The sequence below is a fragment of the Cottoperca gobio genome, chromosome 4 (genome assembly GCF_900634415.1).
Source record: "Cottoperca gobio chromosome 4, fCotGob3.1, whole genome shotgun sequence".
NCBI lineage: Eukaryota > Metazoa > Chordata > Actinopteri > Perciformes > Bovichtidae > Cottoperca > Cottoperca gobio.
Genome location: NC_041358.1, coordinates 5,822,440 through 5,844,374, shown reverse-complemented (window position 1 = coordinate 5,844,374; position 21,935 = coordinate 5,822,440). Strand labels below are relative to the sequence as shown.

Sequence of the window (21,935 nt, the reverse complement as noted above, 5' to 3'; positions counted from 1 at the left end):
TGCACCTTGTATGGTAGCCTCTGACTGTATGAATGTGTGTGAATGACATGTGTTGTAAAGTGCTTTGAGTGGTCGTAAAGATTGGAAAAGCGCTATATAAAAGCAGTCCATTTACCATTGACTAATGTTTGTTCCTCAGATGTTGCTTCTCTGGAGGGTCGTTTGTTGTTAAAGATGTTCATTTGGACCAAACTAAGCCACTTAACTCAACATTTAACGGAAAGTAATGTTCATGCATGAAGCACTTGATGCTCTACTACATGTGGTAGGGTTGTTGTATACTTCCTTTTCACAAGTAACACTGTGTGGATAGAGAAATTATGGAAATACTATTAATAGCCTAATAGCAAATTCTAAATATTTGTTTTCCTTTTAATTTAAATGGTACAAGAATTTATAATGTTTAAAGTGTTAAATAACATTCCATTTGCACTGGTGGAAAGTAACTAAGTACTGTACTTAAGTACAAATGAGATACATTTTCCACTTAATTTATTTAATAACTTTAGTAAATTTGTGGATTTAGATTTTTTAATACATTTTAACCCCAAATAAATGACTTATTATTATTATTATTATTATAATTAAGATAAAACTGTATTGACCTCGGAGGGAAATTGATAAACTACCCAGCAGTATATAAAGTAAAAAAAACATCTCCACTTTTACCAGCTGCAACATTAAAGGGATGAACACATTAATGCGTATCATAATCACTTCTGCATAGTGAGTACTTTTAGTGATGGTTCTTTAAGTATATTTAGATGCTAATACTTTTACATTACATTACAGGTCGTATTAGACGCTCTTATCCATCAAATCCATTTTATGTATTTGGAAGCCGTACCAGTAGACCACTAGGCCATCACCACCCATGCATTATGCACCCATTACTTGCAGGACTTTTACTTAGAACAGAGTATTCTTACTTTAAAGGGGAAATAAATGACATTCAGAACATTGCTATGATTTAGAGTTTGGGCTGGGATTGCTAACAGTGTTAACCAGAGGGGGAACTAGAGGGTGGTCATTGTGCTTCCGTGATTACACCTTTTCGCCACGTGGGTCGGCACGGCATTATCAGCGGTAACTGCCATATGAGCGCAGTGCAGAGAGGCTGCCATTAGCTAGCCAGTGGCACACACAGACAGATTCGCACGTGTGGCCGGCCCGGCTATGTAAACAAACAGAGAAGCTTGGATTACAACACACACAGAGGGCTTCATGCACTCTGCACATGTAGACATTACTCCACTATATATTTACAAAGCTGCTGCTATGTAAATACTCTGAAGATTGAATTGAGAACCTTCAAAGCCTACTGCTGTCTTTATTTGATGCGCCCACCAGGAGTCACTAAAACATCAAAGTCACAAATCATCTGCAGAGGAGCTTTAATTAAGTTGTCCCAAACTCATTTTAGTCTTTTAGACAATTTGTAAATGATCTCGTCAGTTTGAGGAGAACAACCTGCAGTGAAACAAGTTCACATGTATCTTGACTGCAGTTGTGGTCTTGGTGTGAGTTTGTGTTGGACTCTGGTTGACCAGCAGGTGAATCATTGCGTCACAGCTCCTCCCTGAACTCTCAGACATCCTGGCGTGACGCCAGCCGTTAACAGCACTGATTGGATAAGTCCTGATGCACCAGAGAATGATTATTTATTGACACACTTTAAAGCCATCTCTGACAAATCCCAACGTCATGATCTGGACCTCTGAATTTAATCCCTGTGTTTAGGTTGGCTGTAATGTGATCACTTAGAGATCCATGCACAGATTATGGAGGTTGAACTCAGCTGTCGGTTGGCTGCCCAAGATTTCAATTTACTTTCAGTAAGAAAAGATCTGTTGGCATCGTGTGTGTGTGCGTGTGTGTGTGTGTGTGTGTTTTGGAGAATGTAGTTTGTTGATTGCGTTATACAGAGAGCTGCTTCTGTATTTAGTCCACCGTCATTAGTATAAATGGAGTGGACAGTTTCAACAATCTTATCTTAAATTGTAGAATGTACACATGTCGCAGTAGCTGGAGTAATAATTAATGTATATTTGTTTTTGTTTTGTTAAAAGTAATTTTTTCGGGCTTTTCATGCCTTTAATGATAGCGAAGATGAGAGGTTAGGAAAGGGGGAGAGATGGGGAAGACATACAGCAAATGGCCACGGGTCGGACTCGAACCATGGGCCGCTGTGACAAGGACTGAGCCTTTGGGTTGCCCGCGCTACCGGGTGAACCCATGAATGTGTGTGTATATATATATATATATATATATATATATATATATATATATATATATATATATATATATATATATATATATATATATATATATATATATATATATATATATATATTATATATATATATATATATACACACACACACACACACACACACACACACACACACACACACACACATATATATACACACACATACACACACACTGTATATATCAACATCAACTAAATGTCTATTATTCAGATGTAGTAGTGAGATGCCACGTCTCAATCATATCTGTTTTTTTAATCTTCTTTCTTTCCACTACTAGTACTGCTAGTACTACCACGACTGCTGCTGGTAGATAAGTGAGTACAGTGTTGTATCTTCTCTTGGAGCATCTAATGGGCATGAGAGTATCTGCAGCTAAACTGCAGGAGAAATTCAAGTTTGTGAATGTGGAGAGATCCTTTTTTTTTGTCTTTAAAAAATGTGCAAACATTATAAAATCTGAGTTTTTTACAGCCAGATTTAGTTGAATTATTATCAGTTAAAATGAAACTTTATTGATCCTTGTGGGGTCATTCACATGCTAGTCAGCAGTATATAAGATAATTCAAATGAGCTCCACTTTTACCAGCTGCAACATTAAAGTGACAAACACACTAATGCATTAATATTTATAATCCAATGTTATAATATACAGTTCTGATATGGGCTATTTTGCATAGTGAGTACTTTGGGTACTTGAAGTATGTTTTGATGCTAAAAATGTTGTACATGCAGTATTTTTACACTGTGGTATTACTATGAAAACTGTTACTATGTTACCTTATTTAGTGTTAGCCAGCCACATTTCCCCTAAACATTTAAATGAATGACTCTTTACATTATGCCAAGACCTCTTGAGTCATAAGTGGGACAAGAAACTTTTTTTTATCTTTTAGTTGAGTCACCAATTCTTACTGACACTAATTTGAGCTCATAAAGTTAAACCTCACTAAATACAGCAACTCCGTCTAAACCTGCAGGATCCTCTGACATCTCTGTTGACTTCTTGAACCCGACAGTTCAGCCAAAAACACAGAAACAACAACGGGACCGGGTCCAGGACGGTCCAGCAGCAGGACCAGATTCCACAACAAAGGCGTTTGAGGATAGTCCAGGTCTTAAGCCTCTTAGTGTCTGTAAATCTGCCTGCAGCCTGCAGCCAGCCTGTAGCACTGCCGTTGGCTCTGATCATCATGATTTAATCCCTCTGTGGAAAAGGTTAGCTCGTCTTTGGCTCTCATACATTTGTCACGCTGCCAGGCGCGAACATTAACGGAAACGAACTGAAAACTTGGAGGGCATGGAAGAGCTTCTTTTACCGAGCGCCGGGGAGGAGGTGCGCTCCGACCACAGTTCGTACGTTCCGGGACACGCAGGGAGGACGATGGGGGACCGGGTGAATACTTGCGTCAGAGGATTGGGGAGCATCGCAAGGAAAGTGAGGGGTTTCCTCGCGAGGCACGGGTTGCTGACTCTGTCGGTCTTCGCCGTGCTCAGCGGCTGCACGCTGGGCTTCTTTCTGAGGGGAACTCATCTGTCCACACAGGTACGACTCACATGCTATTTGAACTAGCAGGTCGATCCTGTACTTCACCAGGCTCACCTGCTGAGACTCAAAGATCTGCTTTCACATTGATACTTCTTTATTTTAATGTCCATTTGAATCTTCCCTTTAAGGTTCCCTGCAGGGCATATGATATTTCCCTTTTAATTTCCCACTAATACTTATTACATTCACAAGAGGACTCACCTGCTGCTCATCTTCCATGATGATGCTTTCTGATAATTGCCCTTCAATATTAATTTCAGTTCGTACGAGATTTTCTTTAAATGTTTCTGTTGACGCTGTCCATTAAAGTTTACGTCAGGATTTGTATGCTAGTATTTATAATTGTTATAACTTTTCCCTTTTTACATTTCTTGTCAAACTCTCGCGTTCGTAGTTTACTTTCATTTTCTTTTCAGGACTCAATTGCAAGAACGAAACGTTTCAGCTCCTTGTTTAGGAGCTAGTTTAACAGTTTGGTTGAGGTTAGCAGCTAAACAAAACTTTAAATATTTAGTTTAATTAGTTTAAAGCTAGCGTTTTATTTTAGCAGCTAAAATGAAGTTGGCTTACAATTTGTTTATTAACTCAAATGGTGTATATCAGGCTAGCTAACAAGTCAGTTAAGTAATTAAAACAGTTTCCTTTAAGTTAGCTTATTTTTTATTTTAGTGCTAAAAATGTGAAGTTCAGGTCAACAGTTTTGATTATTATTGTAGTTTGGGACCAGTTTCGGATGCTAATGTTACGATGTGTCTACTGGACGTGGAGGTAGACAACCTTTTGCTCAACACGTCAGCCACAACTGAGCTGATGCTGAGCTCCTCTTTCTGGTGGATGACGTTCAGTTTAATGGCTATAAACTGTGGTTGAGGTTAGCAATTAAAACAGTTTAGTTCAAATACGCTAACTGCTGATTTTAGTAGCTAAAACGGTTTAATTGAGATTAGCTAAACGTACAGTTGCATAGCTTAACATGTTTAGGTTGTTTTGAGCTTGTATGAGCATGTTATGCATCATGTGGAAGAAGGCTGCCGACATGTTGGCCACAACTTTATAAGATGATGTGTTCACGGCTTGTTCTGCTGTTGACCCCAAGTGGCCAGAAAGCAGAAGTCTACAGTTTTACATTTCCTATGATGCTCCCATGTCGATGTTTCTTCTTTACATTTCCAATTGGTCAGGACTTTTTGCCCATTTGTAGTGTTTTTACGAGAGGGTCCCAAACGTGGATGTAGGCCTGTCACACATATCCGAATGACAGAAACGTATGTCGGCGCATACGAAATATCGGCAATAGGTTGATATAAATTAAGGGTAAATTGTGATCTTTTGAAGGATGCAGACGGCACGCCGAACACGCCAGACACACGGCCCTGTCACACAGCTCCGTATGGCAGAAACATGCCGGCGTATATGAAAATTAGCTCAAAATTTGTCAGAGTTCAAATACGTCCAACTTTTCCACAGCGGTGTTGTAGCTGACTTATACATAACGAATACATAAGGAATTATTATACGTATGTCTAACCTATTGATAGCGTATCAAGTACTTATTTAAAACGTATCAGAGCGTCTGGCCAACGGAGCTGGAAAAGTGCCATCTGGTTCACGTCATGCTGATGCTGGAGAACGGCTAACATGCTGAACGCTAGCTGTACTGTAGAAACACGTTTAATAAGTTACTCTGTCGTCAGGGATCATCTTAACATAGGGTAGGAATAGGGTATCCACTCGTTATCAATAAATTGGCTGTAGGATTCAGCGTCAGCCGTCGTAGCCTATATCTATTGCCTATACGTATTGCCGATATTGTTGTATACGTCATATTTGTGTATACGTTATGCATTCGTTGGGCATTCGTCTGATACATTTTGTATAAGTAAGTGATGCTTTATCAATAGGTTAGACATGCGTATCTGTATATGTTCACTTTTCCGATCCAATGAAAAGTTGGACGTATTTGGACTCATAAAACATTTGCAAAGCCAATTTGTCAAAGGAAAGAAATGTGTTTGTTAGAGCTCAAGGATACAAACAATAAGTTTTAGTTTGATACACTGAATTTAAACATAAAGGTTTTCTAAAAGAAAACTCCACAGGCATCTTTAAATAATAATAATAATAATAATAATAATTATAATATAATTTAAAGCTCACTGATTGATGTTTCAATGATTGACACACTGATTCTCTGCAGGTATATGTTGTTGTCAGAGAGCATTAACAACCAGGGAGGGAGACTACAACCAGTCCAGATCCACACTCATCAATCTAAGACTATTTACATGATCAATGAATTAGTTTGAGTCATTTTACAAGCAAAATTGCCAAATGTGCCAGTTTTATCTTAACTTAATTTAAATTTACTTAAACTTTTCAAAATCAAAGTTTTCAAGCAGAAAAGTGCCAACATGAGTGCTGTATTTATTATTTAAACATATTATTATTGCTATTATTATTGCTATTCATGTGTCCTCAACATTTTATTGTTGCCAATAATTTTGATTACTGTTTGGTAGTTTATAAAAATGTCATTATGCTGATGGTTGAAAAGTGAGCACAGCTGTCAGATAAATGAAATAAAAACTTTTAATAAAAATAATACATATGTACGTCAAAATTGTAAATGTACTTAGTTGCCTTTCACCATTGTTTATACTACATATCACAGTGGACTGTTGGACAAAACAAGATATTTGAAGACGTCATATTGGACTTATTGAATTATGATGGACATTTTGTTTAAAATAAATAAATAATATTCCGATAGTTTATAGACAAAACAGTTAATTTATTGAGAACATTACCTGTACATTAATATTCTTTATGAATTACATTCAACTCAAGCCTTTTAAATAGATAGTATATAAAGCATTTGAACTGTTAGTTAAAAATAGTGAAGTTTCTCTGTGAATTGTCTTTCCAGGAACAATTGATCTGTCTCAGCACCGGCTGAATATAGAGACATTGAGGTCACATGACCACTTAGGGTCTAAGTCAGTGATACTCAATTTACGGCCGGTAAAGTCTTAGACAACACGTGTTCTTATTTCAAATGAAAATGGAATCGGTTTAAAAGGTCTTCCAGTGTTAAGTTTACTAACACGTCACATGCTCTGATCCAGAGTCTTTAGACAAAATACCATATCTGAGCTTTCTTTGGTTTCCTTTTTTATTTCTCTTATTTTTTCATTGTATTTCAGAGGTGAAAGAAGTACTCGGATCTTTTACATTTAATAGGCCAAAATTACAAGCCTCGAGCAATCTTTACAATTTTCCTCTTGATGCTCAACTACAATTGTTTTCCACATGAATTATTCTGGATCTTTCTCTCTGTATGAAGCAAACATAAAGAAATGTTATGTGCATTTGTGTGAGGAGAGTTTTCAAACTGTATCACAGTCTGTACATGTTTGTTAATATTTGCATGTACAAGAATCTGAGAATGTGCGCAAACTACTGAACATAAGTAGACTTTTTTATTAATAAATGTAAAACACCTCAAGTTGCCTCTTAATTGTCTGTCAGCACACCTTCTGAGATCTGTCTGTATCTCAGTGTTCTTCACCCTGAGTCAAGCTTGCAGGCTCACTACCCCCTGCAACACGACTTTTAGCTGTGTGTTAGACTCGCATAGTTTGCTTGAAAAATTGTTAAATTGGGGGTGCACTTCACTAAGGTTTATTAATGATTGTTTACTGCAATACTGGTAGTGTATTTGTCAGGCCAGTCTTCCCCACTAATTAAAGAATTATGGTTTTCCAAATCTGAATAAATAAATGCTCTGTCTGCGTGTTATGTAATGTGTAACACACTGTATTATTATATTTTGGATTAGTTAGTTTGCTGCCAGTTTGTTTCTCAAAATGATTGTTTTTACATTTGATCACAGATAAACGTAACCAGTGGATGAATTAACTTTTTTTCTCGTCTGCTGTAGAAGATTTTACTGATTTCTAACTATGAAGAACATCTTTGTTGTTTGCTATGTGAGGTGTTTCAACAGCTCTTGAAGCTAAATACTTTCACTGTTTTACACATGAAATGAGAAATTATTTTGGTGCATATTTTCTGATTCTTGTACAATTGTACGGATTGAATAGTTTCACAACTCTCCACATAAACTTGCAAATAATATTTCTACAACATCTGTTTATTTCCTGTGTTGCTGCTCCTCCATAATAGACCCGACCAGCAACAACAATCTTGAACTTCAGTTCCTACTTTATTCAAAGGTCATATATTGTAAAAAGTGAGATGTTTTAATTTATTATAAAATGGTTTTAGGTGCTAAATAAATCAAAACGCCCAATGCACGGAGAAACGCACACAGCACATATTCACATATTCAGAAACTGTGCATTTAAAAGAGCCATCAGGACTTCCGTATGGTCGTGATGTCACAACTATAGGTAGAAAGTGCCGCTTCAGTCATTCCCTGGCTGCAGTGACAGTGCAGAGCGTTTCAGATAGAGGGTCGATACAGGTTTATTCAGACAGACGGTATGAGGAAAATAATGTGTTTTTTAAACATTAAATCATGCAAACCTGTTCTAGGAGAAACCCCAAATAAGTAAAAACCTGAAAATTAGCATAATATGTCTCCTTTAAAGTTTGTTTCTGCATACATGATTCCTTCTGCAAAGATTAATGTGTAACTTCACCCACAAAAAAAGAATCTGAAGCAATAATCTGTTGGACGCTGCTTTACAGGTCAAAGAGATCTAACACTATGACGCATTTTACTGTACTAATAACCCAACAAGCATTGACAAAAGCCCCGCATTTATTTTGAAATGTTACCGTGAGATGTATTTTGTCGCCACAGGCAAAGATCTACTTCTCTTTTCCTGGAGAGCTGCTGATGAGGATGCTGAAGATGCTCATCCTTCCTCTCATCACGTCCAGGTAGGTCCATTCACACACCAGTACACATATAAAAAATATTTAAATAGTAATGAAAGGAAATCTACAGTGAGGCAAATGATACGAGCAGTCTGGAGAAAAAAATAACTTTTACTTTTCCACTACCGATGAGGTTCCCAACCTTATCTGTGCTCGAGTAGCTTCATCAGACCTTTTCGACAGATGGGATTGATAATATTTAACCACAGAAAACACGGGCTGGGAGGTCATTCTGTAGCTGCCTGGTGTTGTTTTCATGCTGCTGCCTGGTGTTGTTTTCATGCTGCTGCCTTCAGCTAGTTAATGAACTGTATATCTTATCAATGCATACTGATATTACATTACATTACAGTTCATTTAGCTGACGCTTTTGTCCAAAGCGACTTACAATAAGTGCAAACAATGAGGAGGATACAACTCCGAACAGCAAGAATATTGTAAGTACATTAGCTTCAAAGAGGTGCAATCCTTTAACTGCAGAACAATAGCTTCAAATAAGCCAAACCAAGTGCAACATACAGAAACAATAGAATACAAATTCAGCTATTAGCTACAAATAAACCAAACCAATATAAGTGCAACATACAAACGTTCCTGCTTTAAACACATTAAATGTTATATTTTATAGCCATTTACATATATATTTACAGTGCATCTGGAAAGTATTCACACCCCTTCACTTTTTCCACATTTTGTTGTTACAGCCTTATTCCAAAATGTATTAAAAAAAAAAATTTCGGTCAACATTCGACATACAACACCGCATAATGACAAAGCATGTTAGCTCCTAACATTCACCAATCATATTGAGATGTTTCAATCTCATACAGTGATGGATTATCTTTTTGCAGCAAGTTTTGGGTCTGCTGTTATCTAACAAGACACAACATGTGCATCAAACAGACTTGGAAGGTGGATTTTCTGTTTTGAATTTATTTTGTTTTCATACTCTTATTTTTTTGCACAATTATTAGGCAAGTGAGTATTTTGATAATTTTGATGCATATTTTCCAACTCCAAGCTGTATAAACTTGAATGCGTATTGGATTTAAGCTTATCAGGTGATGTGTAATCAGGAAGGGTGTGGCCTAAGGAGGTCACACCCTATATCAAGGTGTGCATAATTACTAGGCAGCTTCTTTTCCTCAGGCCAAAACGGCCAGAAAAAAGATTTAACTGACTCTGAAAAGTCAAAAATTGTAAAGTCTATCAGAGGAATGCAGCACTCTAAATTGTTAAGATATTGGAGCGTGATCACAGAACCATCAAACGTTTTGTTGCGAATAGTCAACAGGGAAACGTGTTGAGAAAAAGACACAAATGAACTGCCAAAGATTTGAGAAGAATCAAACGTGAAGCTACCAGGAAGCCATCATCCTCCAGTGCTGTCATATTCCAGAACTGCAGCCTACCTGGAGCGTCCAGAAGTACAAGCTGTTCAGTGCTCAGAGACATGGCCAAGGTGAGGGGGCTGAAACCCGACCACCACTGAACAAGACGCATGAAACGTCAAGACTGGGCCAAGAAATATCTGAAGACAGATCAAAGATTCTCCGATGAGATGAGTGACTCTTGACGGACCAGATGGATGGGCCCGTGGCTGGATCAGTAACGGGCACGGAGCTCCACTTCGACTCAGACGCCAGCAATGTGGAGATGGGTACTGGTATGGGCTGGTCTCTGCACCTTTCAAGAAGACCATGATTTTTATGCAGGACGATGCTCCATCGCATGCATCGAAGTCCTCCACTGCGGGGCTAGCCAGTAAAGGCCTTAAATATGAAAGAATAAGGACATGGGCCCTTCCTCACCTGACCTAAACCCTGTTGAGAACTTGTGGGCCCTTAAACGGAAGAATTACGGTGAAGGAAACCAGTGCATAATAATTGTGCACACACAGATGTTCTCCTAAGAAAGCCAAAACCTCCCTTTTACTTTCTTATATATTCAGGTTTAAGGTTTATTAGCATTATGGATTGACCGAGAGCACTGGAGTTGTTCAATAATCAAATTAATCCTCAAAATTACAACTTGCCTAATAATTGTGCACACAGTGTAGAATGAGGGCCGGGACATTACAGCACAATCAGTGGAAAAATAAATAAAAGTACAAGTACATTTTCTCTCTTTTGATATAGCTAGGCTAGCAGTTTCCCCTTTGCTTCTGGTCTTTGTGCTAAGCTAGGCTAATCACATCCTGGACCTAAATGTTTCTTTAAACCAACATGTGACCGATCCGCTGTCTGTTTGTGCAGTTTGATGTCAGGTCTGTCGTCGATGGAGTCGAAGGCGTGCTGTCGGATGGGCGTCCTGACCGTCACCTACTATCTGTGGACCACCTTCATCGCTGTGGTGGTCGGCATCGTGCTCGTCATCATCATCAAACCCGGCGTAGGGACAGATATGGAGAGCCACAGGCTGGGAGGGGGGCCCGTCATGACCTCGGCCGACGCCCTGCTCGACCTCATCAGGTGAGAGGGGTCAGAGTTCAAAGGTGGATGTACACACCAATAACAAAAACGATGTTTTGTATGTATTTTGTTTATGAAAACGGGAATTATGTACGTGTTTATTTACATAAAGAGCTGGAAAGTGATTCTACCTTTTAGTCTTCCTAAATCTCTCCTCTTTACTCCTCATTAACTCATTGAATTAAATGAAACTGCATACAAGTGCTGTGATGAGGGGTTTCCCAATCATATTATATTGTGGGAGTCTGCCCTTTAAGACATTTGTTAACCTTCCCAGATGTAATGTATGGGTTAGGTCACGAAGTCATGAGGAAACAAGTCGACACAAAAAACATTACTGTAGCGCAAAAACTGTCCCAGATAAACAAACACAAAAAACGCGACAACCATCAAACGCTGAAAATATATCTGTAAAAATACAGCTATCACTGTACAGCTGTCAGACTTTCATCATTTTCTCATGGAAAGCTAGTTGACCTGAACTTGTACTCACTGCATCCAATCAGAATATATAAACATATATTACAGTGAACAGTATTCTGCCTTACTGCTGCTTTCAGTATACTGCTCAAATATAATAATAATAATAATAATAATAATAATAATAATAATAATAATAATAATAATAATAATAATAATAATAAATTGTATTTGTAAAGCGCCTTTCAAAGCTAAAAGCAATCTCATGGCGCTAATATGAGACCTTCTTGTTGCATTAAAACAATTAAAGGAACTTATTTCCAACATTCTTTTATTGAACATTAAAGTAAACACAAAAGGCACCAAATAAAAAAAAGAATGATTGTTGTTTTAAAGTGCCGTTTTTCTACTGATACTGAAAAAAGTGCAATATCGCAGTCTTCCACGATGTGTTTATTTTGCTTTTCACTGCAAGGCTCAAGAGGAAGTTAAGTTTACTTAGTCACTTACTTGTTGATCATTTAAGTCAATTATAAACCACAAACTATTATAAATTATAAACCGTTACAAATGTCTCATATTTTCTCTTCATTATCTTAATAAATCGAATCTGTGTTTTTGACTGTTGGTCGAACAAAACAAGACATTCGAAGATGTCACTCTTACAAATCGTAGAAAAAAAACACACACACACACACACACCCCAATCCAATTACAGCCGGAGCTGATTAGTATATTTTTAGTAATCCTGCGGGGATGAGTGACAGATTAGTCGAGTCAGCAGTGCTGAGTTGCAATGATCTTTGCTGCGGCATGTTGGCAGACTCTTCATCATCCTGTTGAAGGTCAGGTCATCTTAACATTTCCTTCCTGATTGATCCTTGTTGGACATCAGTGTGAGGGTGCACATGAGCAGTTTCACCTAATAACACTTTGTTTTTAGTTTTCTGTGGTGTAGGTGTAGAATACAGCAGCTGCTATTTTACATATCATATATTACACATATACAAAGAAAGAATAACAACCACGTGTCTCTTTGTTCCTCCACAGAAACATGGTTCCCTCTAATCTGATCGAGGCCACGTTTCAGCAGGTAACACAACCTCCAGAACTCATTCAGGTAACAAATAAAGTTTATTACTTTGATTACTTCCTGTAACAAACCCGACTGTGTTCCTTCAGTACAAAACGGACCTGGTTCCCATCCTCAAAGTCTCGACCAGAACCGTGCAGCCCAACTTTGTCTACGTCTTCCCCGACGAGAGTGACCCTAAAGGTCGGACGGTGTACCTGGAACTGACCCCCCCTCCGGACATCACGTACAAGACGAGTCCCGGCACCAGCCAACAGATGAACGTTCTAGGCATCGTCATCTTCTCCGCCACCATGGGTAAGCAGGACGACGTCCACGCGGCACTGACTGATACAGAAAACCCTAAAGTCCTCAAGTTTACCGCTCTGAAGTTTTTATTATGTTCAAATGTCTCCTTTTGAAATTCAGTTTTCTGTCTTTTATCATGGTTGTTAAACAGATCAGACATGGGCGTTTCTGTACATTTAAAATGGTTTTGGCCCCGAAAGAAGAATAAACAAAATGATTCAAACTTCCATTCAGTCGATGTCCCCACACTGTTGCATGACAGGGAGAATATTGTTGAACTGGGATTTTGAATTTGTTTTCCAGAAAGCGTAAGTGTCCCTCCATCATTACTGAACCACAACGCTGCAACCGGGCTCTAAATATTTAGTTTGTGTGTTTTTCTCTGGGCCTCTCTGTTCCTGTATTAATCTGCACACATTTTCATGCATAGCTTCCAGTTTATTTGACCAATGACTGCTGATTTCTCCTATTCTTATTGAGCTGCTGCTCATAGGAATCTGTGTCTCTCTCTTTACATTGGTTGAACTGTTGTACAGTGTTTTGTTCTCCCCATGCAGAACATACCCCTCATACAAAATAACATCTGTTTGTAAAGAGGACTTTGTACAACCCTTAAACATGAAATACCATTCCAGGTCAGTCATAGATTACACAATTTTCAACAGTATTGTTAAAGTTATGGCATCAGTTTAGACTATTTCCCATTTTTCTACCCATAATTCCTTGCATTTCTACTTGACATACCTCACCCTGAACAATCGACAGAGCATTGCTCTTATTATTCTTCTAATAATGAAAAACTGTGTTGTTGCAGGCCTGTTGCTGGGCAGGATGGGAGAGCGAGGAGCTCCACTGGTCAATGTCTGTCAGTGTATCAACGAGTGCGTCATGAAGATCATCAACGCTGCTGTCTGGTGAGTAGAATACTCTGAATGTACACACAGTACTTCCAGTGCATACTACTGAGGAAACTCTGGTTCACTTGACAGCAGACATTTCAACATGCGGCTGCAGGAGAATCTCAAGTAACTAATATATGTAATCATGTCTGGATTCAGTTTTCAAAATTCACGAGGTGGGTATTTACTGACGTATTTTATGTTAACATTTCTTAAACTTGTCTTATGCTTGTGTTCTTAAACCTGGATTAGCTTCTTGATATTTGGGCAGATTGATGGGACCTTCTTCCTGTATTTACCTGACACATCTAACCAGTGAGAGGAGAGACACTCTCACTTGGCTTTTACTGATGCATTGTAGTTTCCTTAAAAATAAATAACCAAAGCAATTGGAAAAGGAGTCAAGTTAAACAACTCATCCACTGATCGCGCTGAGTGACCCCTGCTCTGACACAGAAGAGGATTTGTGGATCTGACCTGGTGACCTGTCAGGTTGCCAGGTGGTGAAAATGGGCCAGCGGTGACATCATCCTGCTGCAGCCCCTGAGCAGATTTTACAGCCGCAGAGTCCATACGTCCAGACGTAAAAACATCTTATAAATAGGAAACATTAAAATAAATTACAAAGCACACATTACAGCATGGTATTTTTGTTATTAGTTGGTATTTGTGTCATAACATTCTCACTGCTGAGATACCCACACGAGCCACAGCCTGTTCAGCTTGCTGCCATCTGGCACGAGATACAGAAGTATCCTTGCATCCTTGATTGTCAGGTGGGCGACACGTGTGCTGGAGGTGACATCATCATGCTGCAACACCTGAGCAGATTAAAAACAGCCACAGAGTCCATGTAAAGCCTAATGACCTGAGTATTGAACAGATACGGTTCTTATATTTGTGTTACATCTAAAACTACAGTAACTGCATATATTCAGTGTTTTATACAGAATAGCTTTCAGGTTTTAGACCATCAGACTCTAACGATCAAACATTACAATAATATCAACATGTCAACATTATAAAGTATTGCCCAACATTTAGTTTAGGCAATCTTTTGCACTTGAACCTCCACATGTTGAACGCCGCTTTGCTCTTTGAGTTGCAAATGGAGGTTTGGAGATTGAGATTATCAGGACTGATTAGGCCACTTGTAAAATGTTGTCATACACGGGCTGTTAGCTGATTTGAAGAACCGGCTGCAGCTGTAAAGTGATTAAAAGATATTACTGTAACGACGGCAGGTTAGAGAAGCTTTGATGAGACTTGGAGAAGACCTTTGTGTTGCAGTACATCTGATATCTGTCAGTACGTGAGAAGACTGAAACACAAGCATACACATTTCATAAATCCCAGATTTTGCGTAGAGATTTAAAGAAGAATTTCTGGGAAGTATTTGGTTCTCAAATTCAACCCTCCCCCAGTTCAGTTAAGTAGATGTTTTTTTAACAAGGTTATAAGGTTGATTTATTTACACAGGGTTGTATTCTCACTACATACATACTTAACATACAGTATATACACACATATTTAAATTGGACTAGAATAAGATGAAAAAGAAAATATATATATATAGACATACACATCCTTATATAGACATACCAAGAGATACTTTGGTTTAGTGGGGATAAGGGCAAAGCAAAAGTTAGTTATATGACCAGAAATGTTCTGTCATTTATTTATGTTCTTTTTAATTTATTTTCTCTGCAGAATCATGACGTAAACACTCAAACTCTATTGTTCTGGATATTCATGGTCCCCAGGCAATGTCCTCTAGCGCCACCATCAGGATAAGATTATCCTCATGTGACCAACACTTTGGTCAACACTCTAGTGATGTGGATACTGCGGTGGATACTCATGATACCCAGAGGATGATGACTTAATGACTCCAACATCAATCTAGAATTTCCACTCAAATTAAGAACTAGAAAATCTATCAGATTGCCATGAAATGAACACAACATATTCCTGCTCCCCAAGGGATTAACTCTTTAGAATTGAATGACTGTGACCTTTCCTTTAGTGCCACCCTCAGGACAAACTTTACATGATTATCTTCACTACTGACTCTTAAGAACAGGTAAATCGTCAGGATGTGGTTTGCCCTGTCCTCTCAGGTACTTTCCGTTTGGGATCATCTTCCTGGTGGCGGGAAAGATCCTGGATATGCAGGATCCGAGCACGCTGGGGAAGAAGCTGGGCTGGTACGGCATCACTGTGCTCGCCGGCCTCTTCGTCCACGGACTGATCCTCCTCCCTTTCTTCTACTTTGTCCTCACTAAGAAGAACCCCTTTACCTACATCCGCGGGCTGCTGCAGGCCTTGGTGATCGCCCTGGCTACCTCCTCCAGGTCAGAGTCAAGGACAGTCCTGCTTTAACCTGCCGGCCTGTGGCTGTGTTCAAAGTTTTCTTTAAAGTTTTATTCAAATGCCGTCTCTTCTCAGTTCTGCCACGCTGCCCATCACTATGAAGTGTTTGTTGGAAAACTGCCATGTTGATCGGCAAATCGCCCGCTTTGTACTCCCCGTGGGCGCCACCATCAACATGGACGGGACGGCGCTGTACGAGGCAGTGGCGGCTATCTTCATCGCTCAGGTTAATGACTATGAGCTGGATTTCGGGCAGTTGGTCACAATCAGGTAAACCAACACAAATGTGCCTGAGACCATTCAGGAGGTTTTGGAAACCTTTAGAGGTTACGAAGGGCAAGAAGAACAGAATTACAATTGTCTAAACTTTATTTTCTCGTATGGAAAGAATTTATTCCAAATACAATATGTGAATGATTATAAATTGTATATCTACTGCTGCGGGCATCCCACAAGAGCTTATACTATCAGTTAGTCTGCATAGAAACAATCTTGATTCTTTTCTGAAAAAGTATGTGTAAAAATCGCTCCGGTAAAATGTAGCCATATGCTGATAATGCAGTGATGTACGCGATTGTACTAAACCGAATTTAGGTTCAGACTTTTAGATGTAAAAAGGGCATTAAGTTTTGATTGAATTTATCTCTGACTGTGAATCTATTCTTTCTTCTCTTTTCCTCATGCAGCATCACGGCTACAGCTGCCAGCATTGGTGCAGCTGGTATCCCTCAGGCCGGTCTGGTTACCATGGTGATTGTACTGACATCAGTGGGTCTGCCGCCAGATGACATCACACTCATCGTGGCCATCGACTGGATCCTGTAAGTTTACAGAACTCATTATGTAGATGCATCCATTTCTCAGCATTTTAGTATTTTTTACAATACAGTATTGGATTATAGTTATCGACCTGGAATCAGCCTTTTCATTTTGTAACCTACTTTATACACAGCTAGGTGGTCAAACTTATAACGGATCATAATTTATTTGGTAATCATGCATTTAAAATCTGAATCTGCAAATTAACAAGTAAATAACAAATAAACAAATAAAATGAAAATAATTAAAAGTCCACGTAAGATTCTCTATTATATTTCTTGACTTTAACGTCCCAAAAAGAAGATGTGAATAGTTTCAAAAGAATTTCCAGTACTGCTCAGAGACTCTTGTCCAGAATAGTTTTGGTTTCACGTTGTCTCCTCGTCCCATCCGTTTCTGCAGCGACAGGTTTCGGACCATGATCAATGTTCTGGGAGATGCTCTGGCGGCGGGAATAATTGCCCACCTCTGTCGGAAAGATTTCCCCCTCAATAGAGCAGGAAAGGTAAAGAAAGCCCATCTGTAATTTTGAATTACTTTGTCAATGTTGGCATTTAAAACATTTAGTCAACACTACAAAAATGTATTTATTGTAATTGTTGTATAAAAAGTTAATTTTTAGACTTATTAACTTGTAATATTGACTGAATTTAGATTTATCAGTATTATTATTTTTGTCATTGCTAACAGTTTATCTATTTTCCCCATCAGAAAGTGTCTTCCATAGAGGAAAGCTACAATAAATATAAAAAATATATAAAGAACTTATCATAAAACATTATATTTGAGATAAATTCATATCCCAAACCAAATATTGCTCTATATAACTTCTTATTGTAAAACAGCAACCTGTCCATTACACCTCTGAGCTGTTACTTCATTAATGCCTGTTGGGTTACATAAGATTACAGCAGTGTTTACTTAGATTTGGACAACAACCACCACAGATTACATCTCTGACACTCGTCTTAAATCCTTTTGAATCTTTGTTAAACCCTCCCCCTCTGCCACACTCTGCTGCCGGCCAGAAAAGTCCATTAATGAGAACTGAGAATTAACTAAATTACAGAACTGTTATGTACTACTGTATAAACTCTTGAAACAGTAGTACTTTAGCCAGCTAGCAAGCTAACGCTAACAAAGTTAGTTTGCTAATCCATACTAAAGGAGGATATTAAGGTTTTTGAAACCTGACCTTCATTTTAAACAATTTCAAATGCTCAAACAAGCATGCCAGGCCAGTAGGTGGCGATAAAGTCTATGCTAATACCAGAGAAGAAAATTCCAAACATGCATAGTCAGCCTATTTTCCTTTGGGGGTAGTAATTTAAACAAAATGTAGCAAATGTATTTATTAATTTGACACCTATTATTTCACCTTTATTCATTTACCACCTTTCTGGTACGCTGCCCAAGGTGCTATGGCAAATTTGAAAGTGTCAATTGTTGTTACAGATGCAACAAAAGGACATGTGCAAATTAAGGAGATGGATTCTCAAACATTCCATTTTACATGGAGTTTTGAAAATACCGGCACCTTTTTAGAAGGCGTTTTCAAAAATCTCACGGAAAAGAGGCCAAAATGTAGAGGAACATATTAGTTTAAAATAATGTGTGTGTAAGTGTAGACAAGACCTTAGAATCACATATCTCGATCATTTTACGGGGGTCATCTAAAGTTTGTTTTCGTTTCTTCTCCAGGCCGGACGATCTTACGGGACGCAGAATCCTCACGCTCACAACAACTCTAACAGTGTAGACGTGCCAATGACGGAGATCAACACAAACAAAGACCCTATGTTCGAAACAACGGGCGACTTGGCGGGCGAGAAGTACGCACACACTGTCTATTACAACATCTGTCAGGTGTGATCGGAGCAGCTCGCTTCAAAACACCACCAAGTCCGTTTAAATTTCACCGTGCCATCTGAACAGGAGACTGACTTTGTGGTAACAGAGCATGAATCTTCTGAGCAGCAACTGCTTTGAGTTTAATTTAGGTGACAAGAAATGTGGTTTATTTGGCCAAAAGTGGATTGGAGATTCATTTTGAGCTTTGTCAGTGATGACAGAACAATAGCTCCAACAAAAAGGACCATTTTTAATGGAAACTCGCCATCAACGCTTACTTGCAAGCTAGAAATCCAGAAGCATCTCTGGTTACCGTTGAAGAACAGGATGAACCAGAGGATTATGGGTATCAAACCTTAATGCCTCTTGGGTACTGATCGAAATGTGTATGTAGTACAGTGGATCACTGTCAGGTACCGAAGAGTTTCTTTGGTGCAAAAAACAAAACAAAAAAAGAAAAGAAAATGGACAAGATGGAAGATGGAATGCTACGTTTCATCCCTGAACTCTTGTTATGAGCTTTGGTTAGTCACATAAAAAAATGTCAGACACAAGCAGCCAAAATGAGTTTCCATCACAGGGTTACTCGGTTCAGTTTTTACTGGTTTTGCACCAAATTCTGAGAAGCTGATCATTGAGTGGATTACTTTGCATGAATGGAGCTCAGAACTTAAAATAAAATAAAATATAAATTGTACAATGTCACTAACTAGGATGCCACAAACTACTGGAGCTTATTTGGAAATGGTGGATTTTGAATCCTCTTTTAATGGACGGACACACACACACACACTTAGACTCTGCATTTAACCCATCCTAGTATTAGGAGCAGATGTTATAGTATCAGCGCCCATTGAGCAGTGTGGGGGTCCCGTGCCTTGCTCAAAGACACCTCTCAGAGTACCCTTTGACTATTTGCGGTCAAAATTACATTTTGTTCAACTTTGGCCGCAAGACCTGTTCTGCCGCAGGCTCTATCGCAGAGACCACCTCCGCTCTACCCGTTGAACATAATGGCTATGCTCTGCATGTCCGGTGCGAAAACCCAGGGACTAGGTGAGGAGCTCAGAGGAAAACCGATGCCCCCTTGTTTCGAAAGGAGCCAGTCGAGGTGTTTCAGGTATCGGATCTGGATGCCTCCCTTTAGAGGTTTTTCAGGTACGTCCAAATGGGAAGAGACTACGAGGAGACCAAGAACACACTAGAGGGACTGTACAGCTCATCAGACCTGAGGACCTGTAGGACATCTGGACTACTCTGACCCAGACCCTTGTAAACTATTTTTTTCAAGTGATACCCTCACAGTTGGCTGTAGGCTACATTTGTACAGCTACTCTGAATAAATGGACCGAATCCTGATTTTCCAGAACAATTCCACTTCTTTGTTAAGATAGAGATAGCTTAAGAAACCACGTTGGATCACATTGGATGAAATTTAAAATACACAGCAGTTGACCTAAAAACAAAGCTAAAAAGCTTGGACCCCTCTTTTTGGATGCTTTTGTCTTTTATCAGGGATCTTCCGAAGGGACAAACTTCTTTGTGCGGCCATTTGTTCTATGCCACAGCATTGTTTTGCTCGCTCCCATTTCAACAAACCCTTGACTGAACTGTGTATTGGATTGGCTGGTGCTCAATGCTGCCTGTTTAGACTGGTTGAAGGGTTAAAGGGTAATCCGTCCAATCCGGCTGGATCCAAGTGCTCTTTGTCTTGCAGATCAACCGTCTACTTATTTTTCTTCTTCCTCTGTCTTGTTTGTATTTGGCAGCATGCTGGCATGCGTTCTAACTGGCTTCACTTGAAGTTGACGTGCATTATTTTCTTCTGTTTTTGAATGTTGCAAAGTAAGCAAAGTGCTGTAGGGATTATGCCATCACTAGTTGCAGCTAAGAGATGCTAGTTTGGGTTTAGTTACTACTTAAGTGTATATTACCTTAAATTGCTTACTTACATCTAAGATTGGGAATCATTACCGATAATGTGAGTTTGACAAAGACAGTAGATGTCACGGTTTGCTTGGCTCCAGCTGCATCTCTACTCCAATCAAGCCAGTATTTAAGCCAGTATTCAGAGCCCAATTGTTTTGTCTGGAGAAGTGTTTGGACCAAAATGCAGCACACAGGAAACCAGGAACAGTTGATAAGGATGTTTAATGTTAGAGCTCGGCAGGTAGAGGGCAGGACAGATAATGAGCACAGGGTAATGCAAAAAAACAAGCAGACAAACAGTAGGGGACAGACAAGCTAGATTGTGGCCGGGCAGAGGATCGGGAATCAGAAGAGACGTGCAGGTGAGGGTCAGGCAGGGTCGGCAACAGGAAATCAGTCCGCAGTACAATCTGGCACTGAGTGTACAGGAGAGGCTTAAGTACGGGCTTGATTGGAGATGAGCTGGAGCCCCGGTGAGCTGATGAGGTGGGAGTGGCTGGCTGGTGAGGGGAGGTGGAGGTGGGGTCAGTAGAATAATACAGAGGAGCTGCAGGTAAGGAGAGAAGCAAACCGTGACAGTGGATTTGAAAACAATGAGTTCCTAGAAGGTAAGAAAAAGGTCTAAATATGGATGTTTTGGAAGATGGTCAGGATAATTAAAGTATTACGTTAGCATTACATGATTTATAGTTAAGTGGCTAAAATATGGACAATACAGTCCGATAAACTTACTGATGGTGCATGAAATATTTAAAGTTTTATGGTGAAGTGCTCCTTGAACTTCTCTGTTTAAGTAGCCGAGTTGTTTCATTAGAGCTAAACGCGAAAACCTAGACCTGCCTTAATTTGACTGTTGACCTTCTGTCATTTTAATCTACAAACCTCAATGTTCATCTGCCAACGCACACTGACAAACTGCAACATTTTCAACTTTTACCAAAGCACAATTTTCCTCAAACTGCATCATGTACATACTTCATTTGTTGTTTTTTTATATGAAATTTATTTTTGGACTTTGTAATTTATGTTTGTTTATATTTAAAAAAATAAATGTACTTGTATACTTAA

At 39.0% G+C, this 21,935-nt stretch overlaps 1 protein-coding gene across 3 annotated transcripts; it reads left to right on the top strand.

Annotated features, from left to right (window-relative positions):
* The first annotated feature begins 3,273 nt into the window (after window positions 1-3,273).
* LOC115007483 (excitatory amino acid transporter 5-like) lies at window positions 3,274-21,935 on the top strand. 3 transcript variants are annotated; one of them, XM_029430379.1, is made up of 11 exons: window positions 3,274-3,816; window positions 8,648-8,727; window positions 10,980-11,195; window positions 12,666-12,708; window positions 12,798-13,005; window positions 13,811-13,910; window positions 16,016-16,249; window positions 16,344-16,538; window positions 16,955-17,089; window positions 17,490-17,592; window positions 18,789-21,935. In XM_029430379.1, the coding sequence occupies exons 1-11, from the start codon at window positions 3,571-3,573 to the stop codon at window positions 18,957-18,959; spliced, it is 1,731 nt and encodes a 576-aa protein (XP_029286239.1). In that variant the 5' UTR covers window positions 3,274-3,570; the 3' UTR covers window positions 18,960-21,935. The 3 variants fall into 3 exon arrangements, with proteins under 3 accessions (XP_029286239.1, XP_029286241.1, XP_029286240.1); XM_029430381.1 differs by lacking the exons at window positions 3,274-3,816; window positions 8,648-8,727 and adding an exon at window positions 9,897-10,390; XM_029430380.1 differs by lacking the exons at window positions 3,274-3,816; window positions 8,648-8,727 and adding an exon at window positions 9,897-10,400.